This window comes from Mustela nivalis, assembly GCF_964662115.1.
Source record: "Mustela nivalis genome assembly, chromosome: 4".
Lineage (NCBI taxonomy): Eukaryota > Metazoa > Chordata > Mammalia > Carnivora > Mustelidae > Mustela > Mustela nivalis.
The window spans coordinates 47,053,857-47,078,646 of NC_139023.1; the positions used below are offsets into that span (position 1 = coordinate 47,053,857).

The 24,790-nt window shown below is 48.0% G+C and overlaps 1 protein-coding gene across 6 annotated transcripts in view; it reads left to right on the forward strand.

Annotated features, from left to right (window-relative positions):
- The first annotated feature begins 5,920 nt into the window (after positions 1 to 5,920).
- The window catches only part of SEL1L3 (SEL1L family member 3), a 142,307-nt gene continuing 123,437 nt past the window's right edge, over positions 5,921 to 24,790 (forward strand). For 3 of the 6 annotated variants that reach the window (XR_014310623.1, XM_082726748.1, XM_082726750.1), the window contains exons 1-2: positions 5,921 to 6,203; positions 18,409 to 18,979. Coding sequence is in view for 5 of the 6 variants with exons in the window: in XM_082726748.1 (XP_082582874.1) it covers positions 6,039 to 6,203; positions 18,409 to 18,979 (736 nt within the window). In the remaining variant the exon portion in view is untranslated. The remainder of the gene's footprint in view (positions 6,204 to 18,408; positions 18,980 to 24,790) is intronic. The other 3 variants (XM_082726752.1, XM_082726751.1, XM_082726749.1) reach the window with 2 other exon arrangements.

Here is a 24,790-nt window from a genome sequence, read left to right on the forward strand (position 1 = left end):
CTCCTTCCTCAATTATTTACTCTCTATCCTAGGTGCCCAGTCAATATCCGCCCCCCCAACCCCCTTCTCCCTGTCCCAAGTGGATCTGTACATCCACACCCAACTTCCCTCCACCCCTCTTTTTCACACACATGTTCTTAACACGCTCACCCAAAGAGATCTTTCCAAGCACGGACACGTGCCCTTGACCTTCTGCCTCTCAAGGTATACAGAAATTTCCTTACACCCTCGGTATACAGATACTTCTGTGCTCACTGAGCCTAAAATGTACCCCTACCATCCCAGGTCCCCCAAGGATGGTGGGAAGAGTTTCGCAGTCACGGCCAGTGAAGCAGGGCTCAGACCTCTATACGAATGAGGAGGCCCTGGATCCTAGCTGCCCTGCCCCGGGATGCTCAGTTCACAAGTCTTGCCACCAGTAGGCTGAGGGGGCCGGGGAGAGGACTTCCCCTCTTTCTGGGCCTGGTGGCAGCACAAATAGCCGGGGTGCAGTCCAGGGCACCTGTGATAGCTGCTCCCTAAGGGGGCCAATGGTCCTGACTTGAGAGGAGGCTTGGCTAAGGAAAGCTGCCTGCTTTTTCCCAGCTCAGGGTCGGGGGAGAATTGAGCTGAATGTGCACCTATTCAGAAGGGCAAGGAGCCAAAAATAACTGGGAGCAACAGCATTTCATCTGACAGGCCCAGAAATAGAGCTCATTTAGGAGTACACCAAGGCTACAGAGTGGGTGATTCTGAGACCTTCAGCATTCCCACAGAAACGCATGGAAAAAGTCCCAGCTCACCCAAGGGCTTCCGTCCCCTCGGCACACAACTTCTCAAGGGTCCCACAGCCCACAGGAAAGGAGTCTGTAGAGTCACAGAGACATAAGGCTCAAAGGATGGGGTATGGGGATGAGGAGATGAGCATGGAATCTGGTGGAACGTTTTAAGGAAGGGAGGAGCAGAAGTACTTGGTAAATATGGAGGATTCAAAAAAGGAAGAACAGAGATAGGAATGGATTTAGGGAAGCCCAAAGCCTAGGTTTCTCAATTTTTCATAAAAAAAAAAAAAAATGGAAGTACTAAATGCTGAAAAAGGTTTTTGTTTTGTTTTTGCTGCAAACAGGATTTAACTGGATCCTGAAGGTCAACCTTGGCAGAAAAAAAGGCCATGGTTTTCCAATAGGGATGGGCAGCATGTTGCCTGACAGCAATCTTCTCTTCTGTTTTTGTTTTCTTCTCTTTTATGTTGAAGTCAAAGGCAAATGTCACAGTTCATTTATCTTTATCCCGCATATCTGAAGTTGCAGAAAGGAATGGAGGGAGTGGGAGTGGACAGAATTCCAGAGAACTCTGGAAAAGCCAGGTACTAACAGGAAGGAGATGGAGAAGATGACACTGACTCCTGAAGGAAAAAAAAAAAAAGGCAGAGAGGTGATAAGGGGGCAAGAAGAAAAGGAAGGATGGAAAGAAAACAAAATGAAAAAGGAAGATGATAGGGGCGCCTGGGTGGCTCAGTGGGTTAAAGCCTCTGCCTTCGGCTCAGGTCATGGTCCCAGGGTCCTGGGATTGAGCCCCGCATCGGGTTCTCTGCTAAGCAGGGAGCCTTCTTCCTCCTTCTCTCTCTCTGCCTGCCTCTCAGCCTACTTGTAATCTCTGCCTGTCAAATAAATAAATAAAATCTTTAAAAAAAAAAAAAAGGAAGATGATGAATCGATTTTATGGAGTGACTAAGTCCAAGAACTTTCTACGTAGAAGGCATGGGGGCAGTGCCCAGGGCTGATTAAGAAACAACCCCCGCTTCCAAGGAGCTTTCAACCCACTTGAGGAGAACAGGCCAACAGACCGACTAGAACAAGATGCAAGCTTAGCCAGCTGCCTAATGGAGCTGCAGGAGAGAGAGAAAGGACTGGTTGCTTTTTGACTGGAGGTCACTAGAGAAGGTTCTCTAGAGCTGGTGGCATTTGCCTGGGACCCAAAGGTTTCTGTGGGAGGGCAGTGGGCAGAAGATTTCCCCATTCTTATGTAGTGCCCTCCCTGCCCCTTCTTATAATTCAGACATCAGGTGTCTCTACACAGTCTCGACCTGAGACATCATTGGGACCCAGAAGTGTGGTTTCCAAGGGCCCCTGCATGGACCATGACAGCACGAAGGTAAGTTTCTACGGGTCCACAGCAAAATAAGAAAATGACCCATCAGGAGTTTTTCACAACTTATATTCAGTTTAAAGGACTTTTCTTTTACTATATTAGGTCCTTCCTAATTTTTTGGTAGTAAAAATACCCTGTCCTTTGGATGAAATAATGTTGATAAAAGACAGCATATTGGGGCAGGAGGGTTGTTTGTTTTAAATATTTTTACTTGGCAAGTGAATAGTTGCCCAAATGCATTGGTCCCTGAGATTTTACAGATTTTATTTTTAAAAACGATTTATTTATTCACTTATTTCTTTATGAGAGAGAGAGAGAGAGAGCGCGCGCATGTGTGCATGCAGGTGAGCAGGGGGAAAGGGCAGAGGGAGAGGGAGAAGCAGACTCCCTGCTGAGCAGAGAGCCTGAGTTGGGACTCGATCCCTGGACCCCAGGATCAAGACCTGAGCCAAAGACAGATGCTTAACCTACTGAGCCACCCAGGCTCCTGATTTTATAAATCTTAAACCATTTCAGCGTCCAAGAACTACTGGCTTTGGATACCATTCTATGCCCACTGAGGCAAGCACGTTCAGTGAAGTTTCTGTCTTTTCCCTGCAGCCCTAACCCCCTTCCTCCAGACCTCTGATTGCTCCAACCCAGAAGCCTTGTGGAGGGAGGCTACCACCCTCCTTCGGGACTCTGTCCTGTTCCACGTTGAAGTGTGGTGTTGCTCTCTCACGGTCTCTCAGAGGGGATAGGATAAACGGACTCACAGTAAGGCAGTAATGAGCCACACTGGATAAATACGGTCCCCAGGGACCTTCACAGTTTAGCGGAGCATTAACACTTAATTCAAACCAATAAATCGTAAAAGTGGGAAAGAATGATATTTTTGGAATGAACAGTCTTCTTCTATAATCAGACCACACCCTTCAAATTATTGATACAGACAGCTGGAGAGAAGGCAAGGGCAAAAACTGATCCCGGCTTCTGGATCGAAATGTCACAGACCGCTGTGAATAGAAATCCTGACCTTCTCTATTTCTGCCCCTCTCCAGTACAAAACTGATCAGTCAATCCCTCCACCGCCCTGCCCTGGGCCACAGAGCAAGCTGAACATCCCTTTTTGAGGACCGAAATTGTGTTATGGTTAGTCTTCTGCATGCCAGCTGCTTCTCACATTAAGGGATGACCAGTCACCTCTGGACTCTGGAGCCTTGGGTGGGGCCTGATGCACAGTAGGAGCACAGCCGAAGTCTAGTCAGTCAGAGATTTGATACACCAGGTTAAAAATAGCCCAGTGCCCTACAGGGTGCCTCCACAGTGACAATAGTCAGGGAAATTCAAACTCATAGGCTTCTAAAACTTCAATTCCATGAATCCTGATTACAAACAACTGGAGAAAACCATTTTGTTCCCTGAAGAACAACTGAATCCGTGGGCAATGAAGGGGGAGAGTACTCCAGAGAAGCCTAGGAAGACAGGTTCCAGAAATATTGTGAAGCCCCATATCCTGGAACTGGCCAACAATTTTCCTTCCACATACATTAAAATGTATAATTTATACTTTGACCTGACTCTCTTTCTCTCTGCATATATATATATGTGTGTGTGTGTGTGTGTGTGTGTGTGTGTGTACACAATCTGGGACAAGACACCAAATCTTTTATCTTCTTAGACACTCGATAGAATAAATGATTTTCCACATCACACAGGAGAATTGTTTTTTTTTTTTTTTAATTTTTTTTTTTTAATTTTATTTATTTGACAGACAGAGATCACAAGTAGGCAGAGAGGCAGGCAGAGAGAGAGGAGGGGAAGCAGGCTCCCTGACAAGCAGAGAGCCCGATGCGGGGCTCGATCCCAGGACCCTGGGATCATGACCTGAGCTGAAGGCAGAGGCTTTAACCCACTGAGCCACCCAGGCACCCCCACACAGGAGAATTGTAAGTACTTTGGGTCTATGGAAGTGTTGGAGACATCTGTCAAAAAGAAGCCCTCAGATGCTTTAAAGCGGTGGCCGCTGGATTAGGTGGGAGCAGAATGACCCTTTCTATCAGCCAGTGGTTCTGGAAATGGGGTCTGTGGACCAGCAGCAGCATCTCCTGCAACCTTGTTGGAAAGGCAGCTTTTCAAGCCTCACCAGGGCCAACTGAACCTGAATTCTAATGGGCTTATCCAGCAATGTATACTATCCTAAGTCCTCGCTGCGGTTCAGACGCACGCTGAACGTTGAGAACCACCACAGAAGACATTACCTTGCAGTGAGTGTCGGGGAGCCATGATCCTGACCCAGGACCACAGCCCTCAGGTGACTTAAAAAGAGAAAGGGATGACTTAGCTGGGTTGCTGAGTGTGCTGGGGCCTATCCTGAGATGGCTGAGGGCATATCCAGGCACAACCCCTGGGCACCCCACCTTCACTGCCAGCCTCCCCTGTCTCCTGGCTGGACTTGACCTACTGCTGTGGCATGTGCACAGGGCAAGGGCCAAATCCTTCCAGACTCCCAACTGTTCTTAGCTGCAATATGCACAAATCCACTAGTGCCTAAGGGAAGCTTTTGAGAACTTTCAAAGGTGGGTTAACTGTTAACTGTTTCAGAGCACCAGTTCCCGGCCCAGGCAGTTCTCTGAACCTCCTGACGCAGGCCAACGCTTCCCAGAGCACCGGGGAGGCCGCAAGCTGGAGGTCTTGTGGTCCAGCCGCGCCCCTCGCACTGGTGGCAGAACACATACCGCCAACAGCCAGTCCCAACCTGGGTCCCCAAGACCCAGTGCGTGCCGGGTTTATTTTTTAAAAGTGTTTGTGCACTTCACGAGCCTTACCCTTTCATTTAGGGCTTCAGTCAGATTGCATTGACCTAATTAATTCATTTTCTTTTCGGTCCAAAGTGGAAGGCGGGCCACAGCGCTGCAAATCCAATGCAAACCCGCTTTGAGCGCCGATACTCTGGACAATTAAAACAAAGAGCGGTGGCGGTGGCAGTGGCGGTGGCGGCGGCACCGCACAAAACCCTCGGGAAACATCCAGAACGTGCCGCGTACCAGCCGGCAGGGCGGGGCGCAACCTAGGTTAAAAATGTGCCCGAGGGAGGCGGCCCCACCCCTGCAGGTGGACAGGTGGAGGTTGGCAGGGGTCAAAATCCAGCCTTAAAGGACTAGAAGCGGGGCCGCCGCGTGGCGCAACTGCAGGGGGCACACTCGCCCCGCGCCCAGCGGGAATGGCGCCCTCGCCCAAAAGCAACGAAACAAAACCCATTGCACCGGCGGGAACTGGGCTGCGGGACCCGCAGGAGGAGTGGGTGGGAGCCGGAGAAGGCGGGAGGGGGCACTAGAACGGGAAAGGGAAGGAGGGGAGGGAGAGAAAGGACGGGGAGAAAAAGCAGAAAGTGGAAGGAAGAGGGGGTGAGGAAAAGAAAGGTGCGAGCGGGAGACCGGGGAGAGGGAAAAGGGGGAACGGAGGGAGGGGAAAGAGGGCTAGCGGACAGGAAGAGCGCCGAAGGGGGGCGGGAGAGGAAAGCGAAGAAAGGGAAAACGGGGGCGGGGGCGGGCGGGGAGCCGAGAGAACCGGGCGGGGGGCGGCGGCCAGGGGGGCGGGACCGGGGTCAGTCCCCACCTGCGGGGGCGCCGGCCGGCCCGGGAGGTGGCAGCCGGGATCGGGGGCAGCTGCGGGGAGGCGGGCTGGGCAGGGAGGGAGGGGACGGCACTGGGAGGCGGGGAGGAGCCGGCGCTCTGCTGGGGCTGCGAGGGCGGCGACGGCGGGAGCGGCAGTGGCGGCGGCGGCGGCGGGTCCGGCGGCGGCGGCGGCAGGTGGCCCCGCGCGCGGCGGCCGGCCCGGCCGGGGGCGGGCGGGAAGGTGGCGCCTCGGGCGGGGGCCGGTCCCTGCACCAGGTGACCTGCTCTGGCCCGGATCCGGGCGGCCTCGCCATGCAGCGGCGCGGCGCGGGGCTCCGGTGGCCGCGGCAGCAGCAGCAACAACCCCCGCCGCCCGCGGTCGGTCCCCGGGCCGCAGCCATGGCCCCCCCGAGCGGCAGCGTCCCCCCGGGCCTCGGCGGCCGCCCTGCCAGCGCGCTGCTCCTGTTCTGCTACCTGGTGAGCGCCGGACCCTACCCGGGTCCTCCCCTCTGCGCGGGGCCCCGGGGACGCGGGCGGGGGCGGCCGGGGAGCTCCGCGTCGCCGGGCGGTACGGCGCTGCTAGTTTGCTCGCTTCCTGGCCGCTGCGCCCCGGACGCGCCGGCACCTGGGATGGGGACCCGGGGCGCGGAGAGGGGTGCGTGGATCGGACTTGCAGCGTGGCGCTCTCGCTGGTCTCGGTTCCTCTCCCTCCCGAGACGCGCTCCAGAGCCGGGCGAGGTTCCCCTCGAGACCCCCCTCCCGTCCCCGGCTCCACCTGGAGCCTCGCCAGCCGCGTTTCCTCCCCACCCGCCGTGCGCGGCTCTCCAGCTCCCTCCCTCCCCGTCCTGGGCTTCCCTCACAGTCTCGCAGCTCCCTGCCTTCCCGTGCCCAACTTCGCCTCCCGCCTCGAACCTCCGTTTAGTTTCCGCCGGGTTCTCGTGGCCCGGACCGTTTTCTGCCAACGCGCTGGCGACGAACCCTCGCGTTTCCAGCGCTCTTCAACTCCTCCGTGGTCACTCCAGCCAAGTTGCGGATGCCAGAAAGAAATCGAGTTCTTTGTAACACGCTTACCGCCTGAGTGGCGACTTTAGCTGCGACTTGAACATTGTCATTTAAGAGAATACGCTTGGCTTAGGCACGTCAGTTTACCATTTGCGCTCTTCTTGGCTTGGGTTTCAGTCATCAACTAAATGGCAGTAACCTATTTTACAAAACCAGCTCATTTAGAATACCAGAATAATTTAGACCCTCAGAGAGGGGTGGGGGAATAGTCCTCAATTCCTTTGATGGCTTGCTTTCTTCTGCTTTGAAAGCTCCTAAACAATAGTAAATTTACCGGAGGCGACACCCTTCCTGTCCAGCCTACCTTATGTTCCAGGATCCTGCAGAAACCTTGGGTTATCTCGCCATATATTACTGTAAATAAATGAAATCGAAAATGCTGAATCATGAAACTGATGTAATAGGAAATTCACAGAATGCTTAAAATTGAGCAGTGTCATTGTCCAGAATTGTTCTCATTTATATGGTCTCACCGTTATTTGGAGTCTTCCTTTGTAGAGGCTAAAAACTGCTCAGGAGACATTGTCAGCCATCAGGATCTGATTCCAGAGAAATTGCCACCCAGCCCAAGTTTCTTTTAACACTCTTTACTTCTTGGCTGTTGCATTTCTTGAAGCAAGAGGGTGTAGAAATGCAAATTGTAATTCGGTTTTAGTGTCTACCTGTTGAGTAATCCATGCTTCTCTTCCCATTTTAAAGTTAACCAGCACCAAAAATTTGGTGGTTGGATTTACTTGCTGTCTTCAGAAGTTGTCAGTTAACATGTGTGGGTTAAGTATTATTATTTAATATTTATGCCATTGGGTTAGAGCTCACAGACTTATAAATATAACTGCCAAAACAAAAGACAGGGTTTCAGTTTAAACAGATGATCCCCATCCACAAGGCACTGGTTACCCACAGAGGCAGAAATGATGTAGTAGAATAATGTGTGAAACATTAATGTCCAGGTTGTCTGGAAAGTTCTACGCAGAAATCTGAAGACCTGGCAAGGAGAGACCACTTCTTGACAGTTCTGAGAAATCAGAGTAACAGGAGCAAAGCCCAAAGGCCTAGTGGTCTGTGGGAACAGAGGCAGATGAGGGAGCAAATAGAAAAGATCTGTTGGGACCGAGGGGGTTTTAAGGGGCCAGGTCACAGAGAGGGGACAGAGGTGCTATGCAGAGAATACAGTGAGATAGTGAGGTGGTGAGGTCAGGCCTCTAAAGAGAGAAATTATAGGACATACTGTAATGTGGGAACTAACCAGAGCACGTCTGAGTGTCTTGGCTGTTGGGGAAGGACTGGATTTTGGAACCACTGCGAAGAGGCAGTGTTGGTGCTTCCTGCTGTGTGTTTCCTTCAGGATGGGCTTCAGATAGGCAAGTGCACAGGAAAGTCTGGCAAACAAGCAAACCATTTTGCAACTGAATGAGAAGCTTTTGTCAAGCCCTGGGAAAGCAAAAGTGTGATTTGGAAGATGGGCTTCACCTTTTGTTCTAAAGGTCTGGCTATTTCCATAGGATTCTGCTCTAGAGGTATGTGCTATCTGAGCCTCTGGTGAAAGGTGAGGTTTCCTGACCTTGGAGAAATTCACTGTGCGAGGTGGGGAACATCTGCCTGAAGCACGAGATACAGAAAATGACAGGGAAAAAAAAAAAAAAAAAGGCATAATCGTGTCCATTCTCCTCATAGAGGAATACTGCCTAGAGAAAGTGATTGGTCAGGGGAGGTGAGGTGTGCAGTTGGAGAGTAGATGTGGAACAGAATAACGAAGCAGGATCTCAGGAACATGTAGACACTAGAGGGAGAAAGCTATCCCATAATTTGGAAACATAACTAATCATATTAGTTTGCATTGTACTAAGTTGTTTATATGCATTATCCAGTATTTTTTTAAAGATTTATTTATTTGAGAGAAAGCATGTGTGAGCGGGATGAGAGGCAGAGGGAGAGAGAGAGACTCCTCAAGCAGACTCCCCACTGAACATGGAGCCCAGTGCGGGGTTTGACGCAGGACTTGATCGTAGGACCCTGAGTTCATGACCTGAGCTGAAATCCAGAGTCGGGCACTTAACCAACTGAGTCACGCAGACACCCCCTCCATTCTCCAGTATTAGCTTTAACGACAACCTTGTAAAGTGGGAGCTGTTATGATCCTCATTCGGATGAGGTAACGAAGACTCCGAGAGGTTAAGTAAGTTGCCCTAGGCCACACAGGTAGTCCAAGATAGAAACCCAAGTCTGTCTATTTCCAGAAACCCAGTACTTAGGCACGCTGACGTACTGCTTTCTGTACGTTGCTGCGTTGTGCTCTTTCCTCTCATACATAGATGCGTGGGTCGTTACCAAACCTCTTACCATTAGCAGCCACTGTGCAGTTGGCCAGGATGTGAGGTCATGTCTAAAGGAGCCTAAAATACACAAAGCAGGAAGCACAGGCCGCACACTAGAGGCAGGATGTTAATGAGGAAAAAAAAAATAGGTGAAATCAGAAAATATTTGCCATGGAGGGATAAAAGATAGGGTCTCTCATCCGGAGGCACTGGGTGGAGGTTGGCACAAGGCATTTGTATGAATGTGTGTCTAGGTATAGAGCGAGTGTGCCTTGGAAGGCATTCTATGCATTGGCTGTGATTTGGGGGTCAATCACCACTCTGTGTCATCCCCCCCTGTGTTCTTGTTCTTTTGACTGGAGTCGAGAATGGTTTTCTGAACAGAAGCCTTTAAGCCCCTGCCCTCATGGGGAGCGTGCTTCCCAGAGCCAGGGTCCTGAGGCAATGGGCACCTTTCTTCCCCATTGGCTGGGACAGAGTCACCTTCAGTGGCAGCTCAAGAACAGTACTGTGACTGTAGCTAGGTTACTGCCAAAGCATGAATAATTGTGACGAGGCCTGAAAGATAAGTCACGGAACGATGCCAAGCAGATTTCTGAAAAGATGATCCCTGGTTCCAGCAGCTGCCAGAAAATTCTAAGGTCACCAAAGGTCAAGAGTCAGAGAGCCTCCTCACAAAGGGTGAGGGCCCGGAAAGGAAAGGGTAGCAGAATTGCTTCCACTGAGGTCCTGGGTGCTGAGTGCTATGGTCTGGGCAGGACTTGCCAGCAGACCCCTTCTGGCATTCCCGTACGTCATTGCCTCGTACCTTTCTCCAGACTTGGCCAGACCAGCGGAGGCGGCCCCAGCCCCATCTGGGATGGTGGCACTTGTGGAAGGCATTTCTGTCCTTTCCGAACGCTGGTCTCGAATGTATAATTTTTTCTTTAATGAGAAAAACAAATCTCATAATGGCTGGTATTGATGTCAGCCGTAGAGCGAAAATATTCAGAGTGGACGTTCGCGTTTGTTAGACAACCAGAGGACAAAGACGCAAGGGGGCATTAGTGGCACAAATGTATGTGGTGATTGTTAGCCGATCTCCAGTGGCTGTGACAGAATTCCCTATCAGTGGCCACAGAGCATGGGTTATCCCTCTGGTAGCACTGGTAAACTCCTTACTCTGTGTCTAACACAGGGCCTAGGAAGATCAAAACAAGGTATAGAGCCTCTCTATTATCTCGTTTGTACAAGAGTGAAAATGGATATTTGAAATACAGAGCTCAGCTTCAGACTTCCTGTCAGACAACAGAGGCCACATTCACCCTGACCAGAGCTCCTAAAAATCCCCCAAGCCATGGTGTTTGTCTCTTGCTTAGTAGACCTATTCCTCTTGGCAAAAGTGTGGGAATCATGAATTGGTTGAAGGAAGCAGGTGGAGGAGAGGCAGACGAGGCATAAAGAACCCAGGCAGTTCACAAAGATGGATAGACTTGACTAGACCATAAATAGCCTCAAGTGAATTACCCTGTTTATTGGCTCTCATCCTATTCCCCCGAGAAAGGACCCAAGGGACAGGAGGGCTGTGTGGCATGGAAGGGATGGCTGAGGACATTTTGCTTTGGCTGCTCTTATTTGTCCGACATCCTCATCCAAAGAAGAGCTTAACTGATCTGGGGTGTTGGCTCAGTGTGCTGTGAATATTTGTGGGTAAGATGATATCTACCCTCCCCAGGCACAAGGTATACCAACATGGTAGGATCTTAGCCTTCATCCTCCTGCCCTCCTCCACCTTCAAGATGAGAGTGAGCAAAGTCTCACTTCCCACACCTGTGGCCAGAAAGTGGGACTGGTGTAGAGGTCAGTTGGTGGGTCGAGGGCCTCATTTTGGGCATGTCTGGAAGGCAAGAGGGACACCATAATTGATTGTGGAGTCAGGAATTTGAATTTTGGTTCTGTTTTTGAGGAGCTGGTTGACCTTGGGCAAGTGACTCTCCCTCTCTGATTCCATTCCATTTCCTCGGCTGTGTCCCTCCCAGAGCTATTGTGAAGATTCGATTTGAAGGGAGTTCTATGAAGTTCTTTTTGAGAGGATGAAGTCAGAAGTAAATGAGAAGAGGGGCTTGCCGCATCTGTCCCAATGACCAGCTCACAGTTATTCAATGGAATTAAACCAGACCAAACCTTGGTTACCCTTGACTAGACCATAAAGAGCCTCAAGTGAATTACCCTTGAGTTAACAAGGAATAGCCTATCAAACAGTATTAAAGAGAGGAGGGGAACCGATTCAACCAGGAGTCTTCTCGTTGTCGTGATGGTATTTCTCCAGCCAGCTCTCAGGTTTGCGAAGGTATATTCATCAACTGGGAAGTATTGCCCAAGGCCCATCTTGATTTTGGTGTCCATACCGACATCACTGCCCATTCTGTTTAATTGCATGCGTTGTTGACATAAACAGGATTTTTGCTTGCTTCTAGTCAGCAGAAATTGGAAAAGTAGGCCTCTTAAGCCAATACTATGACCTTTTGACTTATGGAAAGTTGGATACAGCCAGTTTGGAGAGAAAGCACTCATGGGCAAGGTTTCCTTTGGTGATCGATGGGGTAGAATGGGCAAGAATGAGAAAAACAGATACTCTGTAATTGTTACAGGAACCCACCACATACATGTATTAGTGTAAATAAATTTCCCATGACAAGACGTGAATGATTTAAGATACCTCAATCTTTTGGTCCCTTCCTTAAAGAACAAGTGGTCCATATAGAGAAAAGAGCCAGCTTTCTCAGCTTTTTGGAACAGGGAGGGTTATTTGAATAGAATTTCTTATTGATTTTGTATAAGGGCATCAGATGCAGTCATCCTAAAAGAAGCTTAGATAGAATTGATAGATTTTTTTTTTCCATCCAGAAGATACACAAATTCATCTGTTTCTCGACTCCCAGTTTGAACTGAATGCATTTTGATCTTCAATTTGGGGTTTTTTATCACGAACATGACATCAACTGACCCATTTCTTTCTTTATAAAAATTTACAATACATACACAATTAGACAAACATGAGAGAATCTGTCTTGAGAGTGTGTGTGACATTGTCAAATTTGACTTTGATTAAGGCTTACTTCTGGTGTAAACAGATGTTTGAGGGCTCAGGCGTCTTTCAGAGCCCAGCTCCGTTGTGTGCAGAGCAGATCAGTAGCTTCCGAGGTGGAACATGTATGTGGCTGCCTAAATGGCCTAATTTGAGGGGCACAGAAATGCGCCCACTCACCTCCCAAGTCTTGCTTAAAGCTGCAGTGCATCTGGGCTTTGCTTTGAAGGCGTTATCTCCCCCAGGCTGGTAGAGAAATGCAGATATGTGACACCACTGAAGTCCTTTTTCATTATCACATTAACACTGATGAACTTGCCAGACAAACAGGCATCCAACAGGGGGTAGAGGGATAGGACATTTTAAACATTTAATTTGTATTTTTGGTGTGGAGAAATGGAAAGTTCTAGAAGATAGGGTGTTTGTCTGAAAGGTCTGGAGGGGCTTGATAGCTGAAAGAAGTCCACCCTCAATGGGTAAGCTAGGTGCCGGAGCACCACCTTCCCTGACCTCACAGTCCCCATATCAGCTGTGATCCCCTAGGGGCCTGGTGAGAGGCCAAAGGGTAAGGGTTCTTCCCAAGGACTTTAATTAGGCTAGATGAAAAAAGAGAAGTGGAGAGGGTCCCCATCACAAGAGAACTGGTGAATGTTGGGAAAGGATGGGGAGGACTCGGGATTGGATCAAGAGCCCCTGGGAGCACTGACCTGAGGCGGAACACAGAGGCTCCTGACAGAAAGGCTCATGCCCAGGATTTTACTTCACCAGGAAACACTTAACCAAACTCCTTCTGTGTGCCTCGTTCTAGTTGAGAAGCCAGAGACATAACAATGAATAAGACATGGACTCTGACCTCATGATTTCTAAGCAAAGGAACAACTGGGTAATTTCTCACTTCCGTTAATGCAACCTGGCATGTGAAAATACCTATGAAGGTTGGACACGTGTCATGCCTGTAGCTGAAACTCTTCAAGTTAATTGCCTTATTTTCCTGGCAGGAAACAGCTCATAACCACACACATGACTTGAGCCAGGAAATCAGCCTCAGCTTAATCAATATTTAGAGTCTGATGTGTTGCTAATCGGTGTTGGTTTTGTACATAACAGAGGTGGCCACAACTCATGGTGCAGCAGCTGCCCACTGGGTCCTCTCCAAGCCACAGGATGCTGGCTTCCTACATTGCATAGGAGCCCAAAGACTGAAGACCACCGTGCCTCCTTGAGGGATTTAGACCATGCCCCTATAGCCACATACAGTGAATTTGAAGTCCCGTTTGGGGCCAGCACACCCCCATCATATTACAAAAACATTGCCCGTCCCAGAAATTGTTCTTCTCCTGTATTCAGGCTTCTCCCCCTTCTTAAGTTCATCTTCCTCAGTCCATGAAATTTTTCTGTACCCAGCCTAGCACTAACTTCTCATCCCCTTAGCTCACAACTGACAGAAACAATAGCAAGATGTCAACACCATTGCGAGGGAGCCTTAGCAAAATAACAAATTAAGTGCCATCCACGGCACGTCTATGAAATTACGCCTAATTGGGTTATTCATCTCTTTTCTCTCACAAGACCATTCCTTTGGAAAGCATATTTTTCGTCATGTTGTGTTTTCTAAAACTCTTAAGTCTAGAATAAAAGCTTGGTAATCTAGAACAGTAGCCGGCAAGCTATGGCCCATGGGCATAGCCAGCTGCCTGTTTCTGTAAACAGAGTTGAGCTGGACCACAGCCGTACTCCTTTGCTTCCGAGTTAGTTGTCTGTGGCTGCTTTCTTGATACCACAGCAGAGCTAAGTAGTTTTTCACGGCCACCAAGTGGCCTGCAAAACCTAAAATACTTACCATATGGCCCTTTTTTACAGGAAAAGTCTGCTCACTTCAAATCTAGCATAGCACCATCCAGTAGAAATATAACATTAGTCACAAATATGAGCCACGTGTGTGCTCCCAGATTTTCTAATAGCTGCATTTAAAAAGTAACCAGTGAAATTAATATTAGTGATATGTTTTATTTAACTCGCTGAACCTCGATATGATCATTTCAACGTGTATTTGGGATAAGAAATATTAATGAGATATTTTGCATTTTTAAAAAATTGTCTTTGAAATCCAGTCTATATTGTACACTCACAGCAATTTGGAGCAGCCCCTTTACCAGCTCTTCCTAGGACTCGTGGCCTCTGTATCAGTGAGCATGAACCTGGATTTATTTTTCCTGCACTTGAAGCTTTGAAGTAGATAAAAATAAAATAATCTTCATCTGCATATATAGAGTTTACCTTTAGAGCTGACTTTGGAGGGAAGGGCCAGGAAGGAGAATACGGTCAGGTGTCCTATACCTTCTTTCTCACTTGTCCCTGCTGATCTCAGCGATGATGAACCCAATGTCCGGAAAGTCATGGGTCATCAAGTGAAGCTGAAACTAGTTTCAGCACGCTGCACTTATTTATGTGGGAAAGTGGACCATGCATGTTAACACTAAGATGTAAAGTAATGAACATTACTAGTAATGGTACTTTGCAATGAAATCTCGTGAAATCACGTAGCCTTTCCCCCAGAATTCTGTTTAAAAGAAGTATTAACCTGGAATTCTAGCATCAGCAATAAAAACATGATTTAAAAAAAAATACTGAAGTGGAGAAGAGGGCTGGGGCGAGTTTTTAAGGTATCATAAGAGTATTGAGGAAGAAGTGTTAAGTCATTCTTGGAGAAAGAACACGAGGTGATATTCAGTATACCACAGTATGTCCTAGACTCTGCCCTCTGTTGCCACATTAACTGGGCAAATGTGGAATTGAGTGACAGAGGCATGAGGAGCAGTTGGAATGAGGAGTGCCCCGCTTCTCTGTCTTCAGCTGGCCTCCCGGTGGGCTCATTGGCTGGATTCTCATGTTGAGAAGGGGGCCACATCTTGGCACATCTGGCTGAATGAAAAACCACTGCTTGTGGTCAAATGCTGGGGGTATCTTTAGTCACAAGAAAGCGGAATTCCACCTGGCAGCTCTTTATTGTCTTGCTGTTGTGTGCTGTGGGGTTGGGAACGTGGGAGAGGGAGTGAAAGCCAGGGGCTGGGCTCCTGGGCTTGCCTCTGGGAAGCCACCAGCTGGGCGATGTTGGAGAACATCACTTCTCAGTGCTCTTTGCCTTGGCGGAAGAATGGGGTGGGCTGGCTCATCACCAGGGGCTAGTCCACTCTAACAGTCACTAGTTCTAATTATAAGATTATTTTTATGTTTGTTTTCCCCCCTGTAATTTGGAAGTATAAATGAGAGCATAAAACAATTAAGCCTCTCATTGCGGGGGCAGAGAGTTTGGACTGTACCCACCTCTTTACATATTTCTTCCCACAGTTTTCCCATGACTAATCGAAAGCAATGGCCAGCCCTTCTCACTCCACCACTTGGAGAAGCTACATTTTTTATTTTCATCTATAGGACAGTTGCTTTTCTCTCCATCCTCCACCCCCCCACCCCAAATCTGCCACCCCCCAGTATTCATGTAGTACAAAATTCAAAAGATAAATAAGGCTATATAGCACACGTTGGTCTCTGAGCCTATCTCCTGGTCACCTCATCCTTCTCCACGTGAGCAAGCAATGCTATACATACTCAAGCAAATGTGTAGATATTTTTCCTTTTCTTAAGAAGAAACTCAAATGGCACTTCTGAACCTTGTCTAAAAAACAACAACAACAACAAAACTTCAAACTTTAGAGATCATTTCATTATCTGTCCATGAAGCTCTTCCTCGTTTGAATAGCTGCCTAGCACTCTAGGAGTGGATGTCCTATCATTTACTGAACCAGCTCTGTCTTGATGGACATATAGTTTTGCATCCTTTGCTGTTACAAACTTTGCTGCAGTGCAAACCTGCACATCCATCATTTTGCACAAATTTGAGTATATGGGTAGGATAAAATCCTAGAGGAGGAATTATTGGACCAGAGGGTGGGTGCATTTATATATTTGATGGATACTGCCTGACCACCATCTGCAGAGATCACTCTCACCATCAGTACATAAGAAGCCAATCTGGCCGGGACAGCCTGTTATCTTGGACTTTTTGATCTCTGTGAAGCTAGTAAGTTCAAACTGATTTCTTCAGTGTGGTTTCAACTTGCCTTTCTCAGACTATCAGTGGGAATTTACTTATTGATGAACTGTGTCATTTGCTTGTTTTTCTTGATTGTCAGCTTTGTTTCTAATTCGAGGTCAGTGCTTTCAAATAGAAACACTGTTCCCTCTTCCAGAAACTTCCATTGATTCTTCACTGTCCGTAGAAGGGAAGTCCGCATTCCTTGGGCTGGGGGACTCAGTGGCCTTCAGAGCTGTCTACCCAAAGAACTTTTCTTCTCTCCTCCAAGCCCAGCTGAAATACCATTCCTTCCATAAAGGCTATTCTAGACACATCCCCCCCTGCCCCGCCGATAGGATTACCTTCACCTGGGACTGTATTCCTTTAGGATTTGCTTATAGTTTGACAGGAGCCCTGATCATGTTCTGCCTGGGGTCACTGCTCTTTGTAAACACAATTCCCTGATACCCAGCTTCGTATCTTAGCCCCTTTTGCATCTCCTGTAACCCTCAGCAGGAATTGAAGAAAGGGGGCCTTATTTCTTCCTTCTTTGGGAAACTGACCTTTTTTCTTTAAACTTGTAAAAATATTCACAGCATAAAATTTACTGCTTTTATCACTTCAAAGTATACAGTTCAGGGAGTTAAGTACATTCATATTGTGTAACCATCACCACATCCCTCTCTAAACTCTTTTCCTCTTATAAAACTGCAACTCTGTGTCCATTGTACAATACTTCCCCATGATCACCTCCCCCACCACCAACTCCAGTCCCTGGCAACCACCATCTTCCCTCTGTCTCTGTGCATTTGACTGTTTCAGGTTCTTCATAGAGGTAGAATCATACAGTATCTATCTATTCCTTGTGACTGGCTTATTTTACTCAGATTGTTTCCTCAAAGTTCATCTGTCTTATAGCATGTGTCAGACTTCCTGTTCTTTTTAAGGCTGAATAATATTCCATCATGTGTACATATCTGTTTGTGTATCCTTTTATTCACTGAGGTCATTCCTACGTCTTAGCTATTGTGAATAATACTGCTATGAACATGGGTGTATGTCTATGAATGTATCTCTTCGAGTCTCTGTTTCCAACTATTTGAGGCTTTATAGCCAGAAGTGGAATTGCTGGATCATGTGGTAACTCTAGGTTTAATTATTTGAGGAACTGCTGCACCATTTTACATTCCCACCCACAATGCACCAGGAGCCCGGTTTATCTACCTCCTCTCCAATGCTTGTTATTTTTGTTTTGTTATTGTTTTGGGATAATAGCCATGCTAATGGGTGTGAATGGTCCAGAGTAATCTTTTCACTATTGTGTTTTGGATGCCTGAATCACAAAGTTATATTTAGAAGAGCTCTTTGCACCCATATATCAGTATCTTATGCTCAAAACATTGCCTTGATCTCATGACCAACTTCCAAGAATTCTTCTCCAAGGAATGTCTGTATTAAGAGGTCTTTTTATTTAGAGAACTGGAGAAATCAACACACAGATAAAATCTTTCTTGGCCCATGTAGCCCCATCCATGGTGAAAGAATCAGACAACACAGTCTGTGGTCCAGGCCTGCCTGTGTGTGATTTGGAGCAGTGGAAACTCCTGCTGGTCCATCCATCATGCATGCTTGTCCTGGCTCAGAACTCATGGGAGAAAAAGGGGCCAGGTTGGCATCCCTGTCATGTTCCCTCTTGGGTGCACTTTGAACTCTTCTCCCACACTTTGATTTGGCTGCGTGTGTCACTGTTTGAAGTCAGGACAATGGTCTGGAAATGTCTGAAGCTGGCTCATCTCTTTTTCACGCTAAGGCAGGCTCACCGCTCCTGGATTTGTTGTGAACTAGCTCCTCCATTTGGAAACCAACTCTGGAATGATTGCCACGTAGCTTTGAAAGGCCCATTTTGATCAGCAGATGCTACTAAGTCTGGGGAGAGACTTAAATGTGGCCTAATCTTCATTTGTGTGTGTGTGTGTGTGTGTGTGTGTGTGTGTGTTGGTTTTTCTCTAATTGGGAGTGGTTTTGCCGTCTCTTATGTTCCCCATTCAGTGCTTTTTGTAGAAAAAAGGAAATGATTCACATATCTGTTAATGTGATGATTTTTAAACTTTCTATACCCCTTTCTTTCTTCCTTCTTTTTTTTTTTTTTTTTCTTTCCCTTTCCAGAATGTTGTGCCGTCTTTGGGCAGGCAGACCTCCCTGACGACGTCGGTGACCCCCAAAGCCGAGCAGAGCGTGGCTTACAAAGACTTTATTTATTTCACTGTCTTTGAAGGCAATGTCCGCAATGTTTCTGAAGTCTCGGTTGAGTATTTATGCTCTCAGCCTTGTGTTGTCAATCTGGAAGCGGTTGTTTCATCTGAGTTCAGAAGTAGCATCCCTGTGTACAAAAAGAGGTGGAAGAATGAGAAGCATCTTCACACCAGCAGGACACAAATAGTACATGTGAAATTTCCAAGCATCATGGTTTATAGAGATGATTATTTCATCAGACACTCCATTTCGGTATCCGCGGTGATACTACGCGCCTGGATTACTCACAAATACAGTGGCGGAGACTTGAATGTTAAATGGGAGGAAAATTTGCTACATGCTGTAGCGAAGAATTATACTCTGCTGAAGACGGTCCCGCCTTTCGAACGCCCTTTCAAAGATCATCAAGTGTGCCTTGAGTGGAACATGGATTATATTTGGAACCTTTGGGCAAACAAGATTCCCCAGTGTCCTCTTGAAAATGGTAGGTCATTTGCCTTGCCAGGGACCTAATGCTCATTTCTTCAGATGGTTTGTATCACGAGAGGATGGCAGGAGAAGGTTCTTACACTGGCCGTGAGGAAGGGGTGGGGAATGGCGGGGACACTGAGTCTGTAGTTTAGGACTCTGGGGAGAAGGGGGGTCGGAGGTAAAAAGGTGATGAGAGAAGAAATAAAGAAGAGAGTAGACTGCATGGGAGAGTCACAGAGGTCACGGGGGGCCCTTGAGAGATTTGGTTCTGAAGTTGGAAAGGAGTGTTAATGCCACCGAAACAGACACTGGGAAAATCTTCTACCCCTCTCCCATCATGAATCCTTTGAGCGTCAGTTATTTTTAAGTGGAGCGTTTTGACCCAGAGGAGATGAGAACCAGAGGCACCTTTGTGCCAAAGGTGTTATCCCACAGTAGTTTTCAGCCCAGAGCCCCTGGGTTCAACTCCTGACTATGCCACTTTCTGCCTTGGCATTCTAGGAGCCTCAGTTTTCGGATCTGTAAAATGGGGATGATAAATAACAATTCCCTCAGAGCCATGTTGTGAAAATTAAACGAGATGTAATCGCTTAACGCATGATCAGCACTCAGCAAAAAGTAGCCACGATTCTGACAGAGTCCAAATTCTGCATCTTATCCTAAAAGCCACATGGTTTCAGCCACCGAAGGACCCATGCAGGAGGGGCTTGAGGTCTCTGGCTTGTGTGCTCTTAGTTCTCTCCATTGGTATGAAGGGCATCTTCCTATGTGGATGCTGAGGGCCTGCCGGCTCTTCTGCTGATCTAGCGATGGGGAGCTAACCTGGCCATGCTCCCAGGCATTCACCTGGTATCTGACAGTGTTTCCTGAGGTGTAGCTCCAGGACGAGCTGAGACAGAATCAGGTGAGGCTCTTGTTGTCAATGCAGATTCCCAGGCCCCATCCATATCCTTCTTGGTCAGGATCTGTGGAGTGCAGGGCCCTGAAACCAGCACTTTAAACACACTCCCATGACCCTGATGCATCTTTAAGCTCCAGGATCTCTGGAACAGCATCAGAGCTGGTGGGTTTTCAAACTTGAGTAACTGCGACTGAGCTCCCGTGGGTCTGGGATAGCAGACCCATCCGCAGTAGGTGCCTGACCCATCATGGTCTTTAAGAGGACTGCTTTGGGGCAAGATGACTTAAGAACACTGAGAAAACAATGGTGACAAATATTTCCTGAGACCACCCCAAAACAGCCCTGTATCTGTTGGGCGTTTTGAGAATCTGTTTAACCATATATTGTAGTTGGTCACAGGCCACTTGCCATAGAATGAATGCATGTGGCATTACAAAAAAAAAAAAAAAAAACAAACCCAAACCTCTTTATTTTGACATAATTATAGATTTGCAAGAAGTTTAAAAAATTGGAGAGGATCCTGTGGATTTTTACCCCAGCTTTCCCCTAATGGTGAGGTCTTTCATAACTGTAGCTCACTAGCAAGACAGTGAAAGTGACATTGACCTAGTACCTTTGAACTAGACTGCAGACCTTAAGCAGAATTCTCCAGTTTTTATGTGCTTTTGTGTTTGTGTAGTTCTATGCACTCTTACCCTGCACTTGGTCTGAATAGCCTTGTTCTGTGGCTGGCATATTCTATGTTTGTGTGGGGCTTTAAATACAGATAATGGAGAGGGAGAAGGCTAGTTCCTTTTCTGTGGGTATGTGGGTTGCTGGTAGGGTGGGGCAGGCAATTAAATGTCTGAAACCTTCAAGCTGCCAGCGTTTTGATGATTGGTGTACATCCCTCTTCCAGGAGGAACCCCATGCTGGCATCTTTCTGGAATGCCTTCCACAGGGAGACCTCATTTATTAAGGAGAAGGAAGCACAAGGCACATACGGCCAGCTTTGGTTTGCCTTCGATTTTGTCAGGGTGTAATGATTCCATTTCATGTGTGGCAAATCACATATTTCTCATTGAAGAATGACTAAACTGCAAGCTGGAAGTTTTCAAATGAAGTCGTTTATGAACTGGCTGAGGTCTTAGGGCTCTCCGCACATACCCTTAAAATACGAACCACCTTTCCTTTCTTTTGTTCTTCCTTCCCCTATTCACTGAGCTTCAGAATAGTGCGGTGGGATTTTTTTTTCTCCCCACCTTCCTCTAGGTTTTACTTTTGGGGTGAGAACGAAGCTAATAAAAGCATAATGCTGAGGAAAGCCTTCTCTAATCATTCACGTCACCTCAAATGGGGGCTGGGGTTCTCCATGCACTCTCAAAGCCAAGCCCTGTTTGCGTGGCTGTGATATGTTCACCAAAAAGGGGGACATTTCCTCTCCCTCTCTTTAAAAGAGGAATCAAAAGAGTGTGTGCAGCAGCCCTATGGAAAGTGTCCACGACCTTTGTTCTGGATACGGCTGAGCGATGGAAGGGAGCCAGGCCTCTGGCTCACTCTTAGCAGGATTTCTCTGTTCGGCTCTTGATGAACAAGAGTCAAGTCAGAACAACAAGATGGCATTAGGGAGCCAGGGTGGCGCCTTTCATGCCCGGTCCCCTTGCAGTCTGCAGCCAGCGCCAGTGTGGGGTGTGGGGGAACGTTTTCTGTGTCTAGTGCCTGGTGTCCTACGAAGGCTCCACGTCTGGCTTGCTTTCATTTTCTTTTTTCCTTTATAAAGAGAGAGAGAGAGAGCCAAAGTCTCCATGCCCAGGGCTGTTCTGTGAGTATTGTTAGAGTGCCCCTCCACCAAAGGTTCCCAAGGGGATAGCTGAGTGCACCCGGACACAGCCCTCGCCCTCACACCTGGCCTTTCTGGCCTTTTATCTCCTTTGCCAGGACTGTGCCCGGCCAGGCCATTGGTCTGATTTTTTGGTGCACACGCGGCAGACCCTTGTCTGGCCCTGCTGAGAAAACATACCCCAGATCAGAAGTCAGCAGGTCCTTTTAGGACACATGTGTGTCCAGGCTTGGCCACGTGTCCTTTTGGTGCACCTGTTCCTGCTACATTCTGGGCACATGGGCACCTGTGGCTGAACTTTCCTGGGGGAAAGGGACCGGGCATTAGCTGTTGTCCCTCACCAGTTCCCCGTGTGCCTGACTCACGCATGAGCTCATCGAGAAAAAGAAATTCACCACAAAGGCAACAAGCCTAGGTCCACCTGGGCGGTTCCCCCTGCCTGTCCTCCCGTAAGAGGTCAGCGGGTCCAGCGGCCTCCATCTTCAGACGACGTTGCATATTCAGTCATTCTTCATCTCGCGGATTGCTGTCATACTGGTGGATGTCACAGCCTGCAAGCGGCCCCCCAGCTTTGCCCTCACACCCCACAGGGCAGCCAGTGCAGACATGTCCCATTTATCCTACTCCCTGGAGGTGGTTCTTCCCACTGCAGTGAGGAAGAGCCCCCCGCACCCCCACCCTCCACCATGACCCTTACCATGGCCTGTACCAGGGGTCCCTGTCCTCTCTCTTGACGCATCTCCTGCCATGCTCGTCTTTGTCTACCTGCCCCAGCCACATGGGCCTTCCAGCTTCTTCTCATGCTGACAAGTTCATTCTCGCTTTAGGACATTTCTGTGACGGCTCCCTTCCCCTCACAGCTTGCTCACTGATGTCATGTCTCTGGGCTAACGTCATCTCAGAAGAGAAGACTTCCCTGACTCCTTTATCTCAGATGGCAGCCCCACCCCTGCCATTTCCACCCCCTTGTCATCTGTCGTTATTTTCCTGCATAGCCTTATCGTCCCCAGACATCGTAATTAAATATGCGTCGTTGCTTTGTTGCCAGTTGCATGTTTCTGGACCAGTACGCAAGCTCCATGATGCCAAGGTCTAGCCTTGTTTCGTGCAGTGCCCAGCACTGCAGTCCCTAGCACACAGCGGGCGTGCAGTGACTCTTCGTGAATTGAGTGATGAATGCTCTCAGCCAAGGGGCAAGGACCTTTTTCTCATATGCCTGCATGTGACCGTCACACAGGGACATCCCCACAGAGCTGTGTTGCCACATTAGGGAGCACACTGGGGTAGGGTGTGGCTGTGTGCCTTCTCAAGGCTCACACACACACACACACACACACACACACACACCGCAACTGCCTGGGGACCGCCCATCTGGGTTGTGCTGGTTAAGGATGCTGTCTCATGCTCAGAGATTCTCCTTTACAACCACACACAAGCCCACCTTTGCCCTCAGAGTTTGAGTCTGGGATTGCCCATACCCTGCCTTGACTTAATCAATTCCTTTTACAAAGGATAGCCTTCCCCACTGCCACACCACGTGGTAAAATCATGTCCATATTTTGGTAGCTGGCTCAAATTTCCACTGTTCCCCTGCTCACTCCCTTCCTTTCTTTTCCTTTCCTTTTCTTTCCTTAACCTTACATTACCTTGCCTTACCTCGTCTTACCTCCTCTCCTCTCCTTTCTTCTCTTCTATTCTCTACTCTTCTTTCTTTTCTCATCCCCACAATCAGAAATTAACTCTCTACCCTCTAGCCTTCCCTAGCCCTCTGTTGGTACCTGTCTTTCCATGCCATGTGTATCATGTTTAAGTCAACTAAACAAAGAACATTGAGCATCTACTATGTATCAATTTCTTTAGAGTCTGGAGGCTAGTAGATGCAGACATGGTGCCCTCTGTCTTTAGGTGCTTATGGGGGAGGGAAAGCCAGCTGCCAGTAGTAACAGCTACATTCTGTTACTGAGTACTCACCATGTGTTAGGCTCTGGGCTAAGTGCTCTATGTATCTCATTTAATCTGCCCAGTGCCTTACTATCATATTTACAGAGGGGGCTACTGACTCAGAGAGGGAGATTGACTTGTCTAAGGTCACACAGCTCTTCATGATAGAGCTGAGATTTGAACCCAGGTAGTTCCCAAACCCCACATGTAACTGTTATCCTATGCTGCTGAAGGATGTCACGAAGCTATTTATTTATTTACTTGAAGTCCTTCATTCATTGAAAAATGTTACGGAGCAGTCTTTAAGTGTTCCGAGCTTTGCTTTTTTCACAGAGGAGCTGACTTTTGAACAGAGACTTGAAGGCTGAGTAGAGTTTTCAGAGTCGGCAAAGGAGTAGGGGGAAGAGCGTCCAGGTGGAAGGGAAGGCATGAGCCACGGCACACAGAGAAGAAAATGCAGCTGAATGGCAGGATGGTGATGAGCTTGCATCTTTTGATGGGAGGGGTGACAAATAGGTTTCATCTTGCATTCCAGCTAGGAGGGATTGGGGTGGCCACCTAGAACGCGATGTTGAGAAGGATTCTGAGGCTGAGTCTGTGCTTAGTGAGAAAGAGTGGTAGGCAGATCGATTACCAGTGTCTGCCACATGGTGGAAATGCCGAGTAAAAACTTCATGCTCTGTGTTTGTTCACCCAGGTAGACTCTCAGGTGTGAGTTGGGCGATTCAGGAAATCAGACTGGAAAAGCAGGGAGGGGGCCACCTTTTGAAGTCTCTGAAATGCCATGCGGAGGTGTATTAAGCATTCTGCCCTGCTGTCCATCTATAGGAATGTTTTTCTGAGCTTCCAGCTTAGGTCAGCAACTGGGGGACATGGCAGCTTCCTTCTTTTCCACTTTTTCTTCCTTTCGCCAAAAACCCATTCTCATCTTCAGATCCAGTGGATTAGAAGTGTGATTTCTTATAACATAGTTCTATTATAACAAAGTCATGGAAGGGCTGAGTCAGATAGGGGAGCCAGGCTTTACCTGTCTCTGAGAAAGTACCAGGATGCAGTGAGACTATTTAAGTCAATGTCATGATGATACTGTTTATAACTATGGGAACAATGCATTTAGCACTTTCATTAAAAGAGAGAGAGAAAGAGCCTTAGTTCTTTTTTTC